The following is a 20415-nucleotide window of genomic DNA, read 5'->3' on the forward strand; positions in this document are numbered from 1 at the left end:
AAAAAGCTAAAAATGTGATCTATGATCCAAAATAGTTTCACTCCCCCCCCTTTTTTAAGATTTATTTTACTTATTTGAATGTCAGAGTTAGAGAGAGGGAGAGACAGAGATCTTCTACTTGCTGTTCACTCCAAATGGCCACAATGTCTGGGACTGGGTCAGGCCAAAGCCAGGAGCCAGGAGCTTCTTCTGTGTCTCCCATGTGGATGCAAGGGCCCAAGGACCTGGGCCGTCTTTTGCAACTTTCCCAGGTGCATTAGCAAGGAGCTGGATTGGAAATGGAGGATCCAGGACCCAAACTGGCTGGGATGCCAGCGTTGTAGTGGCAGTTTAACCTGTTATGCCACAATGCCAGGCGCAAATCACTCCATTATAGAAACTCTCTCATAGGACAAACCAGTAAAGATACAACTGTAGGGAATAGGGCAGGGCTTAGCAGATGCTGTCATTTCAGGTGGATAACAATATTTTAAAAACAGTTAACTGTGATTCCTGTATTGCAGTTTACATAAAATAACCCAGAGGAGATAGAGTTGTATGTTTATCTTATAAACATGTTCCATGGGGCTGGTGCCGTGGCTCACTTGGCTAATCCTCCGCCTGTGACGCCTGCATCCCACATGGGCGCCAGGTTCTAGTCCCGGTCACTCCTTTTCCAGTCTAGCTCTCTGCTGTGGCCCAGGAGGGCAGTGGAGGATGGCCCAGGTGCTTGGGCCCCTGCACCTGCATGGGAGACCAGGAAGAAGCACCTGGCTCCGGGCTTTGGATCGGCACAGCGCCGGTGTGGCGGTCATTTGGGGAGTGAAGCAACAGAAAGAAGACCTTTCTTTCTGTCTTTCTCTCTCACTGTCTGTAACTCTACCTGTCAAATAAATAAATAAATAAATAAGTTCCACTCTCATCAGTCCCTAGATGCTAAGGCCCTAACAGCTATCATCAATGACAAGGAGATGGACTCAGAAACCAATTTTTTCCAACCTCTTATGCAGTACAAGGAAATCAGACATGAAAAAGAAAGCAGTGGAATGGGGAGAGTGTATGTAATATGCATAATGGATAAAGCTGCCCTGCCTGAATTTTAAGGAAACATGGAATGAAAGAGATGAAGGTTTTATTCATAAAGAAATACAAAGAGCAGATCACCTTATCAAAAACACATAACATCTCCTGCAATTTAAAAGCAAAATGTGTGGAATCATGTATTTGTTAAGGAATCAAAAATCCCATTGACTGAAGTCAGTGTAAAAGATGGGAGAATGCCTTATGTATCCCTGATGGCATCAGGTGAAAACATAGTGGTTTGATTAATTTTTTTCTGGCAGACGTTCTGACATTATGTAATGGACCATACATAAACCCTTTTGTACTTTTTTATCCAGTAATACCCAGTGAAAGGCCCCAAAGAAAACAATAAATTTGTCCAGAGGGCTTAATCATTCATTATCACAAGGAGCCTGTATTCGTTGAGTATTTTCTGTGAATCTGGCATTGTGCTAAAATCGTGGAAGGGTTACATTGGCGCATGCACAATGCTATTACCACCATTTCTTAACTAAGAAAACAGGTTTAGGAGTGGAGAGGACACCAAGGTGCAGTGAGGCAGTTCAGCCGTCCGTCCAGGCTCTCCCAACCGGAGAAGATAAATTGAGATTCATGCTGTACTTGTGACTCCAGTCACCAGATGCTGACCTCCAAACTGTACTGCCCCCATGTAGTGCTGGTGGTAAAGAACCAAAATGCAACGTGATGAAAAAGGGGAGGAAAATATTTAGTGAGACTGCAAACCAAATGGTGGCATATTAGCAGGACAGAATGCCGTGTCAAAATGCTGAGTTGTGTAGATTCTATGAACAATTATGTGTATTTGGAAATACGCTAGGCAGAAAAACTAAACACAAAATCTGTTGTATGCACCAGCCATGACTGTGACTGTGGGAGATGTAAATTTCCTGATGGGACAGACAACAGAGAGTAGAAGGTAAGGCAGGAGGCTCTGGAGTTGGAGACTGCCTGGGCTAAAACCCCAGCTTTGTTGCTGACTGGCTGTTCACTTTGGGCCAGTTGCTTGACATCTCTGACTCTGTTTTCTCATCTCTAAAATGCAGCTAATAATAAATAGTGGTGACTGTGAGGATTCTTTTTTTTTTTTTTTTTTTTTTTTTTTTGACAGGCAGAGTTAGACAGTGAGAGAGACAGAGAGAAAGGTCTTCCTTCCGTTGGTTCACCCCCTAAATGGCTGCTACGGCCAGCGCGCTGCGCCGATCTGAAGCCAGGAGCCAGGTGCTCTTCCTGGTCTCCCATGCAGGTGCAGGTCCCAAGCACTTGGGCCATCCTCCACTGCACTCCTGGGCCACAGCAGAGAGCTGGACTGGAAGAGGAGCAACCGGGACAGAATCTGGCGCCCCAACCGGGACTAGAACCCAGGGTGCCGGCGCCGCAGGCGGAGGATTAGCCTAGTGAGCCACGGCGCTGGCCCGACTGTGAGGATTCTACAGTCCTCAGAGTAGCACCTGTTGTACCCAAACATTTATATCTATTTAAAAAAATTTTATTTGTTTATTTTCATTTTATTTGAAAGGTAGAGAGAAAAAGACAAAGAGAGCTTCCATTCACTGGTTCACTCCCCAAATGTGTGCAACAGCCAGGGCTGGGCCAGTCCAGAGCCAGGAGCCAGGAACTCATTCCTGGTCTCTCATGTGTATGGCAGGGATCCAAGTACTTGAGCCATCTTCTGCTGCCTGCCTGGGTACACATTAACAGGCAGCTGGATTGGAAGCAGAGTAGCCACAACTTTAACCAGGCACTCTCATATGTGATGGGGGCATCCCAAGCAGCAGCTTAACTGCTGTGCCATACATCTGTCCCCGGGCTGTTATTTAATATGATTTGGAAATGAAATTGAGTGATAGCAGTTATTTAGAATGCAATGTACATTGGATTCTTTCACCATGAATTGTTTAAGTTTACAATTTTAAGTAGTATGAGAGTTGTGTGTGTGTGAGAGAGAGAAAGAGAGATTAGCCTAGGTCCTCACCAGCCATGAGAGGTGAGAGATTAGGATGTTGGGCATGTAGGTAGGACTAGCCTGCCTGCCAGGAAACTTTTAAGGGTTGTTTAGAGCTGCTGCCACCACACCTGAGTGAACTCAGGACTTGGGGAGCCCTTTGCCTGCACTGGTGACTCAGGAGTAGGAAAGAGTTCTTGGAGCACATTGGGACTTGCCCACTTGGCCTCAGTCCAGACGGTTCTCTTCACCCTACTTCTGAGTAATTACAGCTTATACCTTTCACTCAGTAGAGGATTTCAGGAGGTTACATGGATTTCCTGTTGTTGAACAATGAATCAAAAAGGAATAAGTGTATCATGTGGGTCTTCACCCTAAGACTGTCTCATCAATGTGGAGTGATTTCTGTCTTTCCTCTTGTCCTTGACAGCTACAGCTGCTCCAAGTTCAGCAAGAGAGCTGAGCTTAACCTCCCAGTTTAAGAAGCTGCAAGAGACTATTGAGCAAAAAACCAAGATAGAAATTGGGGACATTGTCCGAATCAGAGGCTATGTTCGCACGTACCGGGAAGAGCGAGAAATTCATGCCACTACTTATTGTAAGCATGGTATATTTCTGCCTGATTGGTTGTTGGGTGTGTGTCCAGAAAACTCTTATTTAGCTGAAAGTCAAACTTATAAAAAGTTCAAATATGAAGATGATAGAATAAATTATGTGGCGTATTGTTATTTTCTTCAGAAAAGTAGCATTTCTTCATTTTATTTTAAAGAGAGGTAGTTTTAAATACATTGGGGAAGAAAGTGAATTATTTACTAATTAGAGTGGGCGAGTTGATTTGGACAACATAGTAGTTTCCAGAATGCTTTGAAGTTCCTCCAATCTTGGTCAGTTAGAGCAGAGGTTTCATATTCTTGAGAGTGATGTGAATTTCTTGAACACCATCGAGTCCATGAACGTTAAATGAAGTCGGCTAATCAGAAGCAAGTCCATGGAGCCCCATTTTCCCTGTATACTGTGCTGGCTTGTTTTCAGCTGGGAACCTCAAGAAGGAGTGAATATATTCTGGCCCCTGCCACACCTATGATGCTGTGGGTGCTGCCTTCCCTCTCGTGGGGTGGTGGAACTGCCAAGTGCATCCATGAGAAGGGAAACCCACCACCATGTACCTCAGTTACTGTTGTCCTAGGGGCAACCTGGACATGGGAAGGAACCTCAGAGTAACTTCAATGGCCTCTTTTTCCCTGTGGCTTGTTAGATAAGGTAGATGACCCAGTGTGGAACATTCAGATCTCAAGGATGCGGGAGCTGCCTGGTATGTACAGGAGAGTCTATGACCAGCCTTTCCGCAGCCCAGCCCTGGAGAAAGAAGAGGCACTGAGGTAAGTCACCCCTCCTGGAAAGGTGACCACAGCAGGACAGCCAAGCGTGGCAGCCCAGGTGTTGGGGTCGGCCTGGCTTCAAATCCTGAATCATCCGTGGGGCTCTGGGCAAGTCCTCTGAGGCTCCAGGTCGTCAGTTTGCTCACCTGTAAAGTGAACATAACAGGATGCATGAAGAAAACCTGGGTGTAATTGGAGTCAGGGAAGGCATAGGTGGGGAATAGAAAAAAATATTTGAGGAAATAATGACTGAAATTTTTCCAAGCTTGATGAAAACTATAAAATCACAGATACAAGAAGCTCAACAGGCCCCAAGGCAAGAAACCTGAAGAAACTGCTCCAGAACACAACACAAACAGGTTGCCCTATGCCACACCATCACCGAAAGCCTGTTTGTTTGTTTTTTTTTTTTTAAGATTTATTTATTTATTTGAAAGTCAGAGTTACACAGAGAGAGAAAGAGAGGCAGAGAGAGAGAGAAAAAAAAAACCTTCCATCCACTGGTTCATTCCCTAATTGGCCACAACGGCCGGAGCTGCACCAATCTGAAGCCAGAAGCCAGGAACTTCTTCCAAGTCTCCCACGCAGGTTCAGGGGCCCAAGGACTTGGGCCATCTTCTACTGCTATCCCAGGCCATAGCAGAGAACTGGATCGGAAGTGGAGCAGTCAGGACTCGAACCAGTGACCATATGGGATGCCGGCACTGCAGGCAGCGGCTTTACCCACTACTACAGCGCCACCCCCTGAAAGCCTTTTTAAAAATGCAACAGCTACTTATTCTCAACCAGGGATCATTTTAGTCCTTTCTGTGGGGGAAAAAACAACCCAAAAAGAGTAAGAATGTATGCAAGGCTAAGAGTGGGGACTGGAAGGACAGGATGGGGAAGGAGAGTGATGGGGATGTTTTTGTTTTGTCTCTTGTCATTTTTCTTTTGAGAGACAAAGAAAGAGAGCTATCTGTTGGTTTACTCCCCAAATGCCTGTAAAGGCCAAGGCTGGTGAGGCCAGAGCCATGAGCCAGAAACTCAGTTCAGGTCTCCCATGTGGGTGACAGGGATCCAATCACCTGCTGCTTGCCAGGATCTGCCTCAGCAGGAAGCTGGAGGCAGGAGCCAGAGCCAGGAATCAGTCTCAGGAATCCCAGTGTGGGAGGCAGACATCTTAACTGCTAGGCTGAACATCTGCCCACCCCCTTTAATATTTTTACCGCATGAATTTATTATTTATTAAAAATTGCTTTTTAAACATGTCTACTGTAATATTTTATAGACTTGTGTAAAAAAGAAAGTGAAATCCTTCATTTTCCTGACTCCTAACTTGGCTCTGTTGCCCAGCAGTTGTCCACAGTCCAGTGTGCTTCTCTGCAGGGACCGAGGGTGAATATTCATCCAGACATTTGGTGGGCTGTCGTTTCTGCCTTTACAAAAATGGGACCATGTGTGTCTTTTTTTTTTTTTTTTTTTTTTAAGATTTGTTTATTCGAGAGGTAAAGTTATAGACAGAGAGAAGGCGAGAGAGAGGGCAACAGAGAGAAAGGTTTTCCATCTGTCAGTTCACACCCCAAATGGCCACTAAGGCCAGAGCTGGGCAGATCCAAAGCCAGAAGATGGAACTTTTTTTTTTTTTTTAAGAGTCTCTCCCTCTCTCTCTCTCTCTCTCTCTCTCTCTCCCTCTCTCTCTTTATTTGACAGGCAGAGTAACAGAGAGGCACAGAGAGAGAGAGAGAGAGAGAGAGGTCTTCCATCTGCTGGTTCACTCAAGTGGTTGCAATGGACAGAGCTAGGCCAATTTGAAGCCAGGAGCCAGGAGCTTCTTCCAGGTCTCCCATGTGGTGCAGGGGCTCAAGGACTTGGACCATCTTGCTTTCCCAGGCCATAGCAGAGAGTTGGATTGGAAGAGAAGCAGCTGGGACTTAAACCGGCTCCCACGTGGGATGCCAGCCTTGCGAGTGGTGGCATTACCTGCTACACCACAGAGCCAGCCCCGACAGGACCTTCTTCTGAAGCTCCCACGCGGGTGCAGGTGCCCCAGCACTTGGGCCATCTTTTACTGCTTTCCCAAGCCAAAAGCAGAAAGCTAGATTAAAAGTGGAACAGCCAGGACTCAAACCAGCACCTATATGCGATGCCAGCACTGGGGGCTGTGGCTTTAACCCACTGCACCACAGTGCCAGCCCCAAAGACCGTGTCTTACATGCTGTCTGCAGCTTTTCTTCTTCATCAATCTTATCTCTGTTGGTTCCTGTTTTCTGCCTTACATTTTTAAACAACTGTGTGACATTCACCGACTCACCCTTTATGTCAAAAACAAGCATCAACATATGAGGGGTCTTCAAAAAGTTCATAGAAAATGCATAGTATGAAAAAATTGCATGGTTTCTAAAAAATGTTTGGACCAAAAGAAATATTTCTTTTTTTAAACCTGTATTTTATTTTTAAAATTTTTATTTATTTGAGAGAGAGAGAAGAGTATTCCCATCTGTTGGTTTACTCCCCAGGTGTCCACAATGGCTGGAGTATGCCCAACCAGAGTCAGATGCTGGGAACTCCAACCACATCTCCCCTGCAGGAGGCGGAAACCCAACTACTTGAGCCTCCCGGGATCTGCATTAGCAGGAAGCTAGAATCGAGGAGCTAGAGCCAGGAATTGAACCCAGGCACTCGGAAGTGGGATTCAGGTGTCTTAACTGCTAGGCCAAACACCCATCCCCTAAACTTACCTTTTAATTTCATTTTCCATGAACTTTTTGAAGTACTTGCAGACTGTTCCATTTTCCGACTATCTTATGCACACCAGAAAAGAGCACAGGTGATGGTTTTCTTAAGGGGTTTTTTTTTTTTTTTTTTTTTTTTTTTTCTTTTCAATCCTTCCTCCATCAGCGATCCAGGCACCCTGGACCTTGCCCATCTCACATGTTTGCTGAGTGAAAAAGTCAAAGAATTCCTTGAGGAGAACAGAGTGCCAAGCTTTTACCAGCAGGAGTTGGAAACGGTGGAGTCTTTGCTGGCCCTTGCCAATCAGCCCGTGATTCACAGCGCCTGCCCTGACCAAGTGAGTGCAGCATGCCCACGTGAGGATCCAGGTCCTCTGCCCCAGTCTGCAGCTTAAGGGCGTGGGTGAATGTGACTGTGGCATGAAGACTCACAGGGTGGACCCGGGGAACAGAGGCTGTGGCTCTAGCACATGCCCTTTCTACTCTGGGAAGCTCACTGAGCATTCAGAACTTGAGTTGAGGCTGGACCTGCCCTGTCCTCCTCCTTTAATCTCATTATGTTGATCTTTGAGTAGCAAGAAACAGTAATAGTTTAAGGATACTAGCACCTAGTTGATAGCACTCACTGAACTGGGCAGTAACCATCAGCAGAAGCCGGATGAGGGGAAGTAGTGAAAGGAGGTAATTATCTGTCCAAGATTATTTATTGATTAGCAAGATGATTCTTGAACTTGAGCCAAAGTTTTTAATGGGTTGCTGTCTTCTAGGTTAATTTGCTGTGTTTTAGAAGTTTAAATGAACACTGAGTGGTATCCAGTCTGGTTTATAAGTAAAAGTTTTAAGAAATACCTAAGTTGTTTTTTATTCATCTTGAAAAAAGCTGTCCCTGTTGGTTCACCCCAGTGTCACGCGAACTTGTTTGGTTGTTTGGCATTTATTTATTTGCTTGGAATTAAGAGTTGAGACTTTGGTTTTAGGCTTTCTCTATGTTAAAGTTCTTAGGTTTAGGTTTGTTGTTGTCACATAAGTCATAGTTTTTTGAGTTTTTTTTTTTTTTAAGATTTATTTATTTTATTTGAAAGGCAGAGTTACAGAAGGGCAGAGAGAAAGAGAGGCCTTCTATCCACTGGTTCACTCCACAAATGGCCAGAATGACTGGAGCTGCACCAGTCCGAAGCCAGGAGCCAGGAGCTTCTTCCAGGTCTCTCACAAGGGTGCAGGAGCCTAAGCACTTGGGCCATATTCCACTGCTTTCCCAGGCCACAGCAGAGAGCTGGATTGGAAGTGGAGCAACCAGGTCTTGAAACAGCGCCCTTATGGGATGCCGACACTGCATGCAGTGGCTTTACCCACTATGCCACAGCACTGGCCCAGTCGAAGTTATTTTTTAAATTTATGTTCCTTATCCCACCAGGGGGCCATCTCGGCTGACATGCCACCTTCTTGCCTCCCTGCCTCTGCTCTGATCGCCACTCAGGCGATCACCCTGTGCTGTCAGTGATACGCTGGTGTTTATTTGTTGAGCTGCCTGTTCCTTTTACGTGAGAGCAGGGGCCTGTCTGTGTTGTTCTTTGCTGTCTACCCAGGACCTAGGACTGTGCTGGCTTAAAGCAGGTTCTCAATAATTACTTGATTGAACACATGAATGGGTTTAGAAAATTCAGATGGTCCCAGCAGTTATACATGGTAGCCACCCCCACACCCATTATCGTCTGGGGGTTCTATTCCAAGACTCCCAGTGGATGACTGAAACTGTGGATAGCAGTGAACCTTGTATATGATAGATGGCTGCTGATGGACTGGGCGGGCAGGTAGTGTGTACATCATGGATGTGTTAGACAAAGGATGATGCATGTCTTGGGAAGGACGAAATAGGACGGCATGAGATTTCATCACCTACCCAGAATAGCACACAATTTAAAATGTATGAATTATTTATTTCTGGAATTTTCCATTTAATATTTTCAGGCCATGGGTAACTGAAACCACAAAAAGCAAAACTGCCAATAAATTGTGGGGGGCAGGGGACTGTTGGAGTCAAGTTTCCTTCCCCGGCCCCTCCCACCCCCACCCAGAGACAGGAAGGGACCATTATTAAATGTCTTGAATATCCTCTGGACAGAGCCTGTGAGTACAGAAACTGTTAGTCATTGTATCCCTTTCCTCCTTGCACAACAATCGGAGTGCACTGTGGAGTGCTGTGAGAGACTTAGGTGTTCACGGAACGTGTGTGTCACAGGTGCTTCCCCAGCACACACACGACTCGCCACTCAGAGCAGGCTCTGGGACAGGTCCCGTGATGTGCCTAAGCAGCCTCTCCATTCCCACACTGCCTACATGGCTCACGTCTTTGCCAGACATTTGCTGAGACTCCCTCACCGGGGAACCTCCAGGTGGAGCAGATACCAGCTCCCGATCCTGACCTGGGCATGGCCGCTACCTCTCAGTTTTGTCCCCACACCTAATTAGCCCTCCTTGGCAACAGGCTTCCATGCCTGGTGACCAGCATTTCATACGGGGATACAGGGATAGGGTTTCAGAAAACACCCAGGTGCAGAGGGTCACGACTGGGTCCTTTGTTTTTCCCTGAGGTTGCCTCCGAGCCGTTGCGACTCCCCAGCTGTCTGCTGACAGCAAGGTTGACCTCCCGTTTAATCATTTAACGGAGGCTCGAAACCACCTGACCCCCTCCTGGGGCTTGGGAACTCTGTCAGCATGTTTGGAAGGCAACGCGAAGACCGCGTTCTTCACGGGAGCCAGCTCTCCAGGACAGCTGTGGTGAGGGAGGGACTCAGGGCTCTGAGGCTGGGATGCCCCTCCATTCCCAGTGCAGGGTGGGGACGCCTTGGCATGACATGTGTTAAATGCTCAGAGCAGAAACTTGTGTCTGCCCACAGCCTGTTAGGTTTCAGAAGAATGGTTCTGGCACTGTACTTGTTTTGTCTTTGGAAGTGATTTTTCCCATCAATTATGAATTAGGCCCTCACATTGCTTTGCTGGGGAGGCCCATGTCATTTAATTGAATTCCACTTAATAGAGTCCCGGGAAACCAAAGATGCTTTAGAATGATGGTGACATCCTAGATCCTGTGGCACCTTGCATTGTCTTACAGGTGAACGCTTCGTCAAGTCATTATGATGCTGGTAGAGCTTAGAGGCCAGAGAACGGGTTGGAATGTTCTGTCCCTTTCTTTCTTTTTCCATAGCGGCCCTTCTTAGTGAATCCAGAAGCATGAGAAGCAGACCTCGCACAGCCACTGTTTCACTGACAGCTGGATGAATGCTGAGTTTCTCCAGGAGTGGAGACTATATATATTTCAGGGCTCCACCCAGTTCCTGGCCTGAGCCTAGCAGAGGCTTGGTGAGGCTCAGCCCATGGAGCCAGTCACTGTTTTTGTCTGTGGGCAATTTCGGTTTCCTGAATCGGATGAGCCTGTCATTACTGTTTCAGAAAAGACAGGAAAGATCCAGATCTCCAGCCAGGAAGAGCTGCTGGCTGGAGGGGGCCATGGCGGTTGGCCCTTGAGACTGGTCTCGTAAGCAGGCTGGGAGCCGCGGCCCGGGGTCAGCAGAGGCCACTGTTTTTGCAGAGGAAGCCTCAGCGGTTGTTTACATTGACAGAGAGCCCCGTGTGTGTGGAACCCCACCCGCTCACTGCTGACAGAGAGCCCCGCGTGCGTGGAACCCCACCCGCTCACTGCTGAAGCTGAGCCTTTCGTCTCCCAGGCCAGGCCTCCCCTCTTCCTGCTGCTGGGTCTTCCCCAGAAACTGTTTTTTTGTGTGTGTGTGTAATCCGGGGTAATTATTTTTAATGACAGGAATAATCATGTAACAATCATTTCTAGTTCATTTCCCATTTGTGTCTGTCTCACTAAGAAATGCAATCAACTCGTCCTCTAGGATCCTTGTGTTCGTTTGGCCAGAGAAAACAAACCTCCCTAGAATGATGGAGATGAAGGTGCTGCACGGGTCTGGGGAGGAGTCTTGTCAGCCTGGGCGCACCTGCCCTATAGGGAGGAGCCGTCCTGTAGGAAGTTAACCGCAGCTTTGCCATAAGCTCCGAGACTGGGGATGTGTGGGGAGGGTCGTGGGTGAGAGGTTTGGTCACACCCAGATGGCTCTTCTGGCTGTAGGATCCCCCCAGGTTTCTCAGCCTTCTCCCTCCTGAGAGTGGGTGCTGCCACCCCCTAAAACCCTCTTTTAGGCCTTCCTGACCTCCCGGTAACCAGGGCCTCCAGTTTGTTCTGTTAAGGGAAAACGTAAACTTCATTCAATTAAGAGTGTTAGACTGTCGTCACCTTTAGCCCAGGAGAGCACATCGTGAAACGGCAGCAGGATCTATTAGTCTAATAAAATGCCTTGGCAGGATTGGGAGGAGAGACTTCTACAAAGAGAAGTTTTCATTAGGGGTAGAATTGTCAATCCGGGATACTGTGTGGGTGTTCTCTGCTTCCTTGTCCCCTGGAGGAAATGTTAGCGGTGAGTCTGAGCCCCCACTTGGTTTCTCAGCACCCGTGGGGTCGCCCAGGTACCGCGGTATGCACCTTTCATCACAGGTAGGATTTTGCCTGCAAATACTTTTTTGGAAGCTTTGCTGCATTTCACTGGAGCTCTGCTCTTTTTAATATCTGAACTTGTATATTTTTCTGTACATTAAAAATGGATCTGTGCCTTGAAGGACAACTGCTGTTCTTTGGGACTCCAACAGAAAAGGATAATGCATGTAGCCTCTCTAATGGGGTATGTAGTTCACAAAAATTTTATTGGTCACCTGCCGTGTCCCAGGGAGGAGATGGCCAGGACTATAGCAGGACGTAGCTGATAGCCTTGTGGCAGCACATGCCTCCCCAGGCACTCCAGTCAGTAGAGAAGGGCAGAGTGTGGGACGTGGGGAGCAGAACACCAGTGACGGCCTCAGAGCTCGCTTTCCTCTAGGACAGCTCTGCACCTTCAGCCCTGGCTCCCACCTGCACCACTGTCGGCCTCCCTTGCACTCTGATTAAAGCCAGGAGACTGCTTAGTGCTTACTGCATGCAGGAATGCCTGGGTTGCTTCAGCAGGAAGCAAGTCCTCGGGAAGAGACTGTGTAGCCACAACTTTAATGAAGAAAGGCGCTAACATATGTACCATGTTTGGGTTACATATGACAAAGACTGACCAGCAGTGAGAATAGCTTTTTGATTTTCTATTCCTTATCATCGTATTAAACAAACACAAACTCACAACTGAGGTATGAAACTGCACAAGCACCATCCTGACGGCGCAGGCTCCCCAGCCCTCGACAAACACCTGCCTGGGTGCGTCCCAGGCTGTCTGGACTCACAGATTGAAAGCTTGCTGGGCACAGTCACAAACCGGTTGGTCTAGGGAGTTACTCTTCGGTGCTGTGAGGTGGGATTGATTTCTCCTTTTTTCCCTTTCTCCTCTTCATGCAGGTGGATTGTAAGGACACCACTTCCAAGGCAATTCACAGCATATTTAAGAATGCCATACAGCTTCTGCAGGAGAAAGGCCTTGTTTTCCAGAGAAGTGGAGGTTTTGATGACCTGTACTATGTGAGTGACCTGCAGTTTGTTTCCCTTACTAGCTTCAAGTACAAGAATTACAAGTGTGTTTCTTTTCTTTTTTTTCTTTTAAAGATTTAACTTATTTGAAAGGCAGGGTGACAGGAAAAGAACGATAAAGCATTCTGGGGCGGTGCTGTGACATAGCGGGTAAGCAGTGCTGGGATCCCACATGGGTGCTGTGACGTAGTGGGTAAGCCCACTGCTGGCAGTGCTGGGACCCCACATGGGCGCCGGTTCAAGTCCCTGCTGCTCCACTTCCGATCCCGCTCTCTGCTATGGCCTGGGAAAGCAGTAGAAGATGGCCCGAGTCCTTGGGCCCTGTACCTGTATGGGAGTTCTGAAAGAAGCTCGTGGCTCCTGGCTCCTGATTGGTACAGCTACCATTTAAGGAGTGAACCAGCGAATTGAAGGCTTTTCTCTCTCTCTCTGTCTGCCTCTCCTCTCTGTAACTCTTTCAAATAAATAAATATTAAAAAAAATGCATTCTTCCATCCGCTGGTTCACTCCCCACATGGCCGCAATAGCCAAGTGTGGGCCAGGTTGAAGCCAGGAGCCAGAAACTCCATCCTGGTCTCCCACATAGGTGACAGGAACCCAATACTTGGCCTGTCTTCTGCTGTTTTCCCAGACACATTAGCAAGAGCTGGTTTAGGAGTGGAGCAGCCGGAATGTAAATATACCAAGTGGTAGTTTAACCCACTGTGCCACGCCAGCCCCACAAGTATATTTGTTGCTTAAAAATACCTACTTACTGCTTTCAAAATCTTTTTTTTTTTTTTTTGACAGGCAGAGTGGACAGTGAGAGAGAAAGAGACAGAGAGAAAGGTCTTTCTTTTGCTGTTGGTTCACCCTCCAATGGCCGCCGCGGCCGGCGCGCTGCAGCCGGCGCACCGCACTGATCCAATGGCAGGAGCCAGATACTTACCCTGGTCTCCCGTAGGGTGCAGGGCCCAAGTACTTGGGCCATCCTCCACTGCACTTCCCTGGCCACAGCAGAGAGCTGGCCTGGAAGAGGGGCAACTGGGACAGAATCCGGCGCCCCGACCGGGACTAGAACCCGGTGTGCCGGTGCCGCAAGGCGGAGGATTAGCCTAGTGAGCTGCGGCGCCGGCCTCAAAATCATTTTTAAGGGAGGTGCGTAAACTCAGAAGTGAAGGCTGGTTTTTATTTTCCCCTGGGGTGCCTTTTACTGACACTCATCTGTGCTTCACAAATGCACACAGGTGCACATGTGTGCCTGTGGCAAGACATGTAATCGTCGTCTACATCAAGGCTCGGCACTCTTTGGGTCCCAGGACTGATGGTTGTGGGGCCTGACCTGTGCAGTGGAGGACGTAGAGCAGTAGCTGAGACATTGCCACGTGTCCCTGAGGCAGTTAAGAACCACTGCTGGAAATAACATGAGCTCCTTCTTTTGGTTCCAGGAGAGCTCACCCCAGGTAGTTTTCTACTCCCAGGCTCCCTCACTCTTCTGAATGCCTTCCTCCATCCTGTGGGGGACTTGCCATCAATGTATTAGCCATTCCTTTGTGATGGACACTTAAGACGCTTCTAGCCTCTGCTATCACCAAGGTGGCCACACCTGCACGTGCTCTCTGTGAGTGTGCATCAGTGTTGGTGTACCATGGACTGTTCGAGGAAGAGGCGCAGGAGCACAGGGCCTGTGTGTTTAAGCTTTCAGTGAGCACCGTCTGAACATCCTCAGGCCATGCAGGTGACACTGCACCCAGTGCTTACTGGCCTCGTTCTGTGCACACACCTTTAATATTGAAGGAGCCACGCTGAAGATGGGCCTGGGCCAGCGCCACAGCTCAATAGGCTAATCCTCCGCCTTGCGGCACCGGCACACCAGGTTCTAGTCCCAGTCGGGGCACTGGATTCTGTCCCGGTTGCCCCTCTTCCAGGCCAGCTCTCTGCTGTGGCCTGGGAGTGCAGTAGAGGATGGCCCAAGTGCTTGGGCCCTGCACCCCATGGGAGACCAGGAAAAGCACCTGGCTCCTGCCTTCAGATCAGCGCGGTGCGCCGGCCGCGGCGGCCATTGGAGGGTGAACCAACGGCAAAAGGAAGACCTTTCTCTCTGTCTCTCTCACTGTCCACTCTGCCTGTAAAAAAAAAAAAAAAAAAAAAAAAAAAAAAAAAAAAAAAAGATGGGCCTGCTCAGGACCACTGAGCTAGTCGCCCACATGTGGCTTGTGTGGCTTTTGTTCCCTGTGATCCTCTTAGAGACAGGGGAAGCCAAGCAAGGCCCCCGGGGCAGCTTTCCCTAACACGCATTTTCTGGTACTGGTTGACCCTAGAGAGTCCTCGTTTGAGAGGTTTTTAGAGTTGAGCTGTGTCTCAATGACTTCTGGAAGAAGGTGAGTGTGGCGCACCCTGTCCCGGGAGGAGGAGAGGTTGGGGTTCGCTGCCTCACGCTTGTGTGAGCCCCCTGGGACACGCCTTTCTGCAGGGCCACAGGCAGCAGCCAGGGCGAGGTGTGGCAGGGCTGGGCACTTCCTCCTATGAATCACCGTGAGTTGGAATGGGGTGATGAGGCAGGCCTAGATCTCCTGCCCTCTCTGGCTTCACTCCTGCCACCAGTGCCTGCCTCCGGGAAGGGCCTGTCGTGCTGTGTAAATACTTGTGCTTCCACAGGGCTTGCCAGCTCTCAGAGGCTCTCCCACACTGCTTGTTGAATCTTCACCCTAAGCTTGTGAGTTGAGAGAAGGCAGTGTTGCCACTGTCCCTGCTGTGTAAGTCAGGAGGCAGGCCTTCTGGGCTCTGAAGTAGAATCATAACGCTTGGCTTGAAGCTGGTTTTCATGTTTTGTTCCTCCCTTTCTCTTTCTCTCTCTCACTCACTCACCCCTATTCCTGTTACCCTCTGGTCTATTCCTTTTTTTGTTGTTGTTATTAGATTGACTTGAATTTGAGGGTGAAGCCCAAAGGATTGCTGCTTCCCTCTTTTCTGAACTTCTTGAGAAGGAAACATGGTTACACCTGCCTTTGAGGGCAGAGTATGGTGGTGGATAAGCTGGATTCACTCCCTTGCTAGCTTTTCCTGACAGTTTTTTGTTGTTGTTTGTTTGTTTTCCCATATGGGTAGAAGGAAGAAAACGAAATATTAGACAGGGATGGGCACTGAGCAGTTAAGGTGTGTGTTCCATATCAGAGTACCTGGATTTGAGTCCCAGCTCCAGCTCCTGATTCTAGCTTCATTGCTCATGTGCACCCTGGGAGGCAACAGCGATGGCTCAAGTAGTTGGGTTTCTTTTTTTTTTTTTTTTTTTTTTTTTAATTTTTGACAGGCAGAGTGGACAGTGAGAGAGAGAGACAGAGGGAGAAAGGTCTTCCTTTGCCGTTGGTTCACCCTCCAATGGCCGCCGCTGCAGCCGGCGCACCGCACTGATCCGATGGCAGGAGCCAGGATCCAGGTGCTTTTCCTGGTCTCCCATGGGGTGCAGGGCCCAAGCACCTGGGCCATCCTCCACTGCACTCCCTGGCCATAGCAGAGAGCTGGCCTGGAAGAGGGGCAACCGGGACTAGAACCCGGTGTGCCGGCGCCGCAAGGTGGAGGATTAGCCTATTGAGCCACGGCGCCGGCCCATCAAGTAGTTGGGTTTCTGCCGTCCACTTGGGAGACCTGGATTGGACTCATGACTCCCAGCCCTGGCTGCTTCAGGGATTTGAGCAGCAAACCAGTGGATGAGAATGCACAACCACTTGCATGCTCTGTGTGCATGTGTGTGTGTGAGAGAGATTCTGAAATAAATCAAAAGTTTAACTCTGTGAGACAGGGCCAAGAAAAGGGAACTTGGAATAATAGACTGGAGGTTTGGATCACTATGTCTTCTTTAAAAACATAAAAGCAAGCCAGAGCACTTGTAAGGGTGTGTCATGAGTGTTTAAAAGGAAAGAAGCTCCTTCCAAGTGCAGAATTCCAGGTGTTCTTTCTGTCTTGGCCCTAGTGAGCCAGCTCTGGGCCAGCCACAGAGCTGTGAGCTGCGCAGGACAGAACTGGTTTGACAATAGGCCAACTATGGAAAGCCACATGGTTCACGTCAGGAAGATAATTGTTATAAAACCTTTAGAAACTACTCTAAATGCCGATGTGGGAGTCTGGAAGCCACAACTGTGGTGTTATCTCAGAACTCTTCTCTGCACTATTTTTCCTACTTAGGTAACCAGAGAAGACAAGGACCTGCATAGAAAGATCCACCAGATCATCCAGGAAGACTGCCAGAAACCACACTGTAAGTGGCGCCATGCAGAGAGGGCCCTTGGTGCACTGGAAGGGAATGCACACTCCCAGGGGCAGGGGAGGAAGAGTCTAGAGGCCTGGGGCTTGTCCCCTTAGTGCTGTGGCAAGGTGGTGGTCAAGGCCTGTGCCCTCTCTCAGCTTTGGTTGTCTCCTCTCTGGGGTGAACGTTAGACTAGCACAGTTCTGATCTTGGGCTGCGCATGAGGGTCAGCCTCAGAGCTCTTTTAAACACTTAGTGCCCAGGTTTCTCCCCTGGGGATTCTGATTCTGTAGGGATCGAGGTGGGGGCTGGAAGGCAGCCTCCTTTGGTGATCTTGCTACTATGAGGAAAGCCACTGCACTGGACCGGCTCATGCCTTTCTCCTTCTCATGTCTTCTCTGAGTTGTGTGATTTTGTGTTCCATGCTTGTCTGTGTCTGTGTCCACAAATGTGACATTTCCCTGTTCTGGCATCAAGAAATGTTAGGAGTAGCCTGGTGTTAGAAGTAGTCCTAGACGCACAGTTTGTGAAAGGTCTAATTCAGTCATCTTGGAAACTGCGAATTTACAAAAGCTGTTTGAAAATAGTTGGTTTAGTGAAGTTAGGTCAGCCCCTAGTGGTTAGACACACAAACTGCAGCCACTCTCACAACACAAACACTGGTTAGGAGCAGAGAACATCACTCCTATCTTTAAATCTGCCAGCCCTAAAGGTGACTTTTCAAAGTCCACCTTTTGCAAACATACACTAACAATGAGTGTTGACACAGTCCACAACTGATGGGAGAAAGGAAGTGGAAAGGTTTGTTAATGACCCCAGCTCCTACTCCGCCTTCCGGTCCTTTCAGCCCATCCATCCCTTGGGCATGGTCCTGCCCCAGGCTGTCAGTGGGTGGGGCTGGGCCAGGTCTCCAGCCCTGGTGTTTGTAACCTGATGAAATCAGATCCCAGATCGTGTGACAAGATGCCTTAAAACAAACTCAGGGCATGCTGTAAGTTAATGCAGTGAATTACTGTTGTTCCTTTCACTCAGAAAAATAAAAGCAAATTGAAGGGAAATCCCAGCTACCCAGACACACAGGAGCTTCGGAGAGCGGTGCGGCGGTGGTACTCTTTGGCCCACAAGGAATGGGAGATGCTCCCCTCCCCAGCCCTGCCAGATGCTTACTTTGATCCACTCTAGGACAAAACGGATGAAAGCCCAGGGCCTGGGGTGGAAGTGAAAGGAACTCATCTCTTAGGAGAACCTGGCCCAGAGCTGTTAAGGTGGCAGGTGTAGTGTCCACCCGACCAGCCACTGTTGGCAGTGACGGTGCAGAGCAGGCGGGCCTGGCCCTGCGGCGCAGTCTGTACGCAGGATCCTGAGAGCTGCCAGCCCGTCACCCGGCACTCGGCAGCTGCTGGAGCTGAGTTGTAAAGCCCAAGTCCTGTGGGTGCTGATAAAAGGAACATGCTGTAACCACTCTCCATAATGCTGCACCCTATGGCAGTAACAAATCATGCTGAATAGCAGTGTACACGTCCCTTAAAAAGCCCCAGTGCAGAAATGCACACGGAAAAGGCAGGCTCCCAGCGCTGAGCCGCAGGCCGTTTCCCTTCCTAAAGGCAGTGGTGGTTGCTAGTTTCTTCCATATCCTTCTGGAAATGCCATATGCACTTAAAACGTAATTTGTATAGGAAGTAAACACTGGTGTGCAGTACACGTTGTCCCTCAGCTGGTACTTCAGAGCTGACCACAGCTTCTAGAGCACTGGCTCCAGAACCCAGAAAATTAGCTCCGTCTTGCTGAGGGCCACACAGTATTCCAGTTCACCATTTCCTGAACCGTCCCTGCTGGGCCTTTAGTCCGTTTCTAACCTTTCACGCAAAGAAGCATTGAGCTTTTCCTTCTCAAGATGCTGGGTCAGTGGACTTGACATCTGCAGTCAGTGTCCGACTTCTCAGCAGGGCTAAAGCTGCGGTTGGAAGGTGAAGCACAGATCAGGCTCAGGCCGGTCTTGGGGAGCTGCGCTCTTATCTGAATCCCAGCTCTGCCACTCTGTGGCTGTGTGACCTTGGGCAAGTCTGTGTCTCAGGCTCTTTGTACGCAAAATGGGGATAACAGCAGTGCCTGCTTGATGGGTTATGAGGAGAAGTCAGTGGATTGGTGTTTATAAAGCTATGAGATGAATGAGACAAATGAGAAGGGCTGGAAAGGGTTAAATAAGATGAAGTTGTGTTTCCTAAAGGCCCAGCTATTGGCCTTGACTCCCTAGCCCAAAGGCCCGGAAGTCTCCTTCTCCCTCTGCTTGTTTTGATATTGATCTGGAAGGAAGCAGTTGCAGATAGAATCTGTGTGTGCATTTTGCTCTATAATTGTTGAGCTGAAGTTAAAACAGTCTGGATTTTGGCTTTAAGTACGGTTATAACAAAAATTTCCAAAAAGGCTTCCACATTGAAGAAGTCTTTGTTAAAAAATTTTATTTACTTATTTGAAAAGCAGTTTCACACACACACACACACACACACACACACGCATACACGGGCCAGGGGGGGCAGTATTTCATCTGCTGGTTCATTCCCCAAAGTCCATAATTGCAAAGGCTGAGCCAGGCCAAAACCAGGAACCTGGAGCTCCACCCAGGTCTCCCACATGGGTGGCAGGAACCCAAGCACTTGGGCCATCCTTTGCTGTGTTCCCAGGCATATTAGCAGGGAGCTGGATCAGAAGCAGAGCAGCCAGGACTGGAATTGGTGCCCATATGGGATGCTGGCATCAGAGGCAGTGGTTTAACCAACTACGCCACAATGCCGGCCCCCAAAGATGTGTTTTTACCCGCAACTTGTTGTTCTGAAAATGTTCCAACCCATAGAAAAATTGAAAGGCTAGTATAGTAAACAGTCATATACCCTTTGCCTGGATTTATTATAAGAAGTTTAGGTTGTATTTTCTAAGCCTAGGGGCTTTCTCCTGTCATTTTAAAACAAAGGAAACTGGCATTTGATGAGTTCTAAAATGGCAGGATTTTACTAGATGATTACTTTATACGATTGGCTTCTCAGAAAGGCGGGTGTTTGGCCTAATGGTTAAGATGCCTGTTAAGATACCTGAATCCTTTAACAGAGTACCTGGGTTTGGTACCCACCTCTAACTCCTGACTTCAGTTCCTGCTAATATGGACTGTAGGAGTTAAGCAGTTCAGTTCCTGCCACCCACATGGGAGACCCGAATTGAATTCCTAGCTCCCAGCTTCAGACCAGCCAGGGCATTTAGAGAGTGAGCCATTGGATGGAAGCTCTTTTGTCTCCCTGTCTCTCAAATAAATTTAAAAGCAAGCAAGCAAACAAACAAAAAACCCAACTTTTAAAACAGCCCATTTGTATCCAGCTCAGATTTATTGTATGCCGTGGGGAGTATGGAGTACAACTGCATTTTGGGGAAACTGAATACCATATAACACTACTCACATTGGAGTAATTTGGAGTAATTTTTTTAACCTATTACGGTATTTTTAAGAGGACCGTAAAGTGATTTCCTAGCCTTTAAAAAATGTT

General features: G+C 48.3%; 1 protein-coding gene across 4 annotated transcripts in view; it reads left to right on the forward strand.

The window, feature by feature from the left end:
- Positions 1 to 20415, forward strand: part of STN1 (STN1 subunit of CST complex) — a 47623-nt gene that overhangs the window by 23077 nt on the left and 4131 nt on the right. For all 4 annotated transcript variants that reach the window (XM_008270474.4, XM_070057275.1, XM_008270473.4 and 1 more), the window contains 5 exons: positions 3435 to 3602; positions 4260 to 4383; positions 7264 to 7435; positions 12532 to 12651; positions 16822 to 16894. In XM_008270474.4, coding sequence (XP_008268696.2) covers positions 3435 to 3602; positions 4260 to 4383; positions 7264 to 7435; positions 12532 to 12651; positions 16822 to 16894 — 657 coding nt within the window. The remainder of the gene's footprint in view (positions 1 to 3434; positions 3603 to 4259; positions 4384 to 7263; positions 7436 to 12531; positions 12652 to 16821; positions 16895 to 20415) is intronic.

The sequence above is a fragment of the Oryctolagus cuniculus genome, chromosome 15, assembly GCF_964237555.1.
Source record: "Oryctolagus cuniculus chromosome 15, mOryCun1.1, whole genome shotgun sequence".
Classification (NCBI taxonomy): Eukaryota; Metazoa; Chordata; class Mammalia; order Lagomorpha; family Leporidae; genus Oryctolagus; species Oryctolagus cuniculus.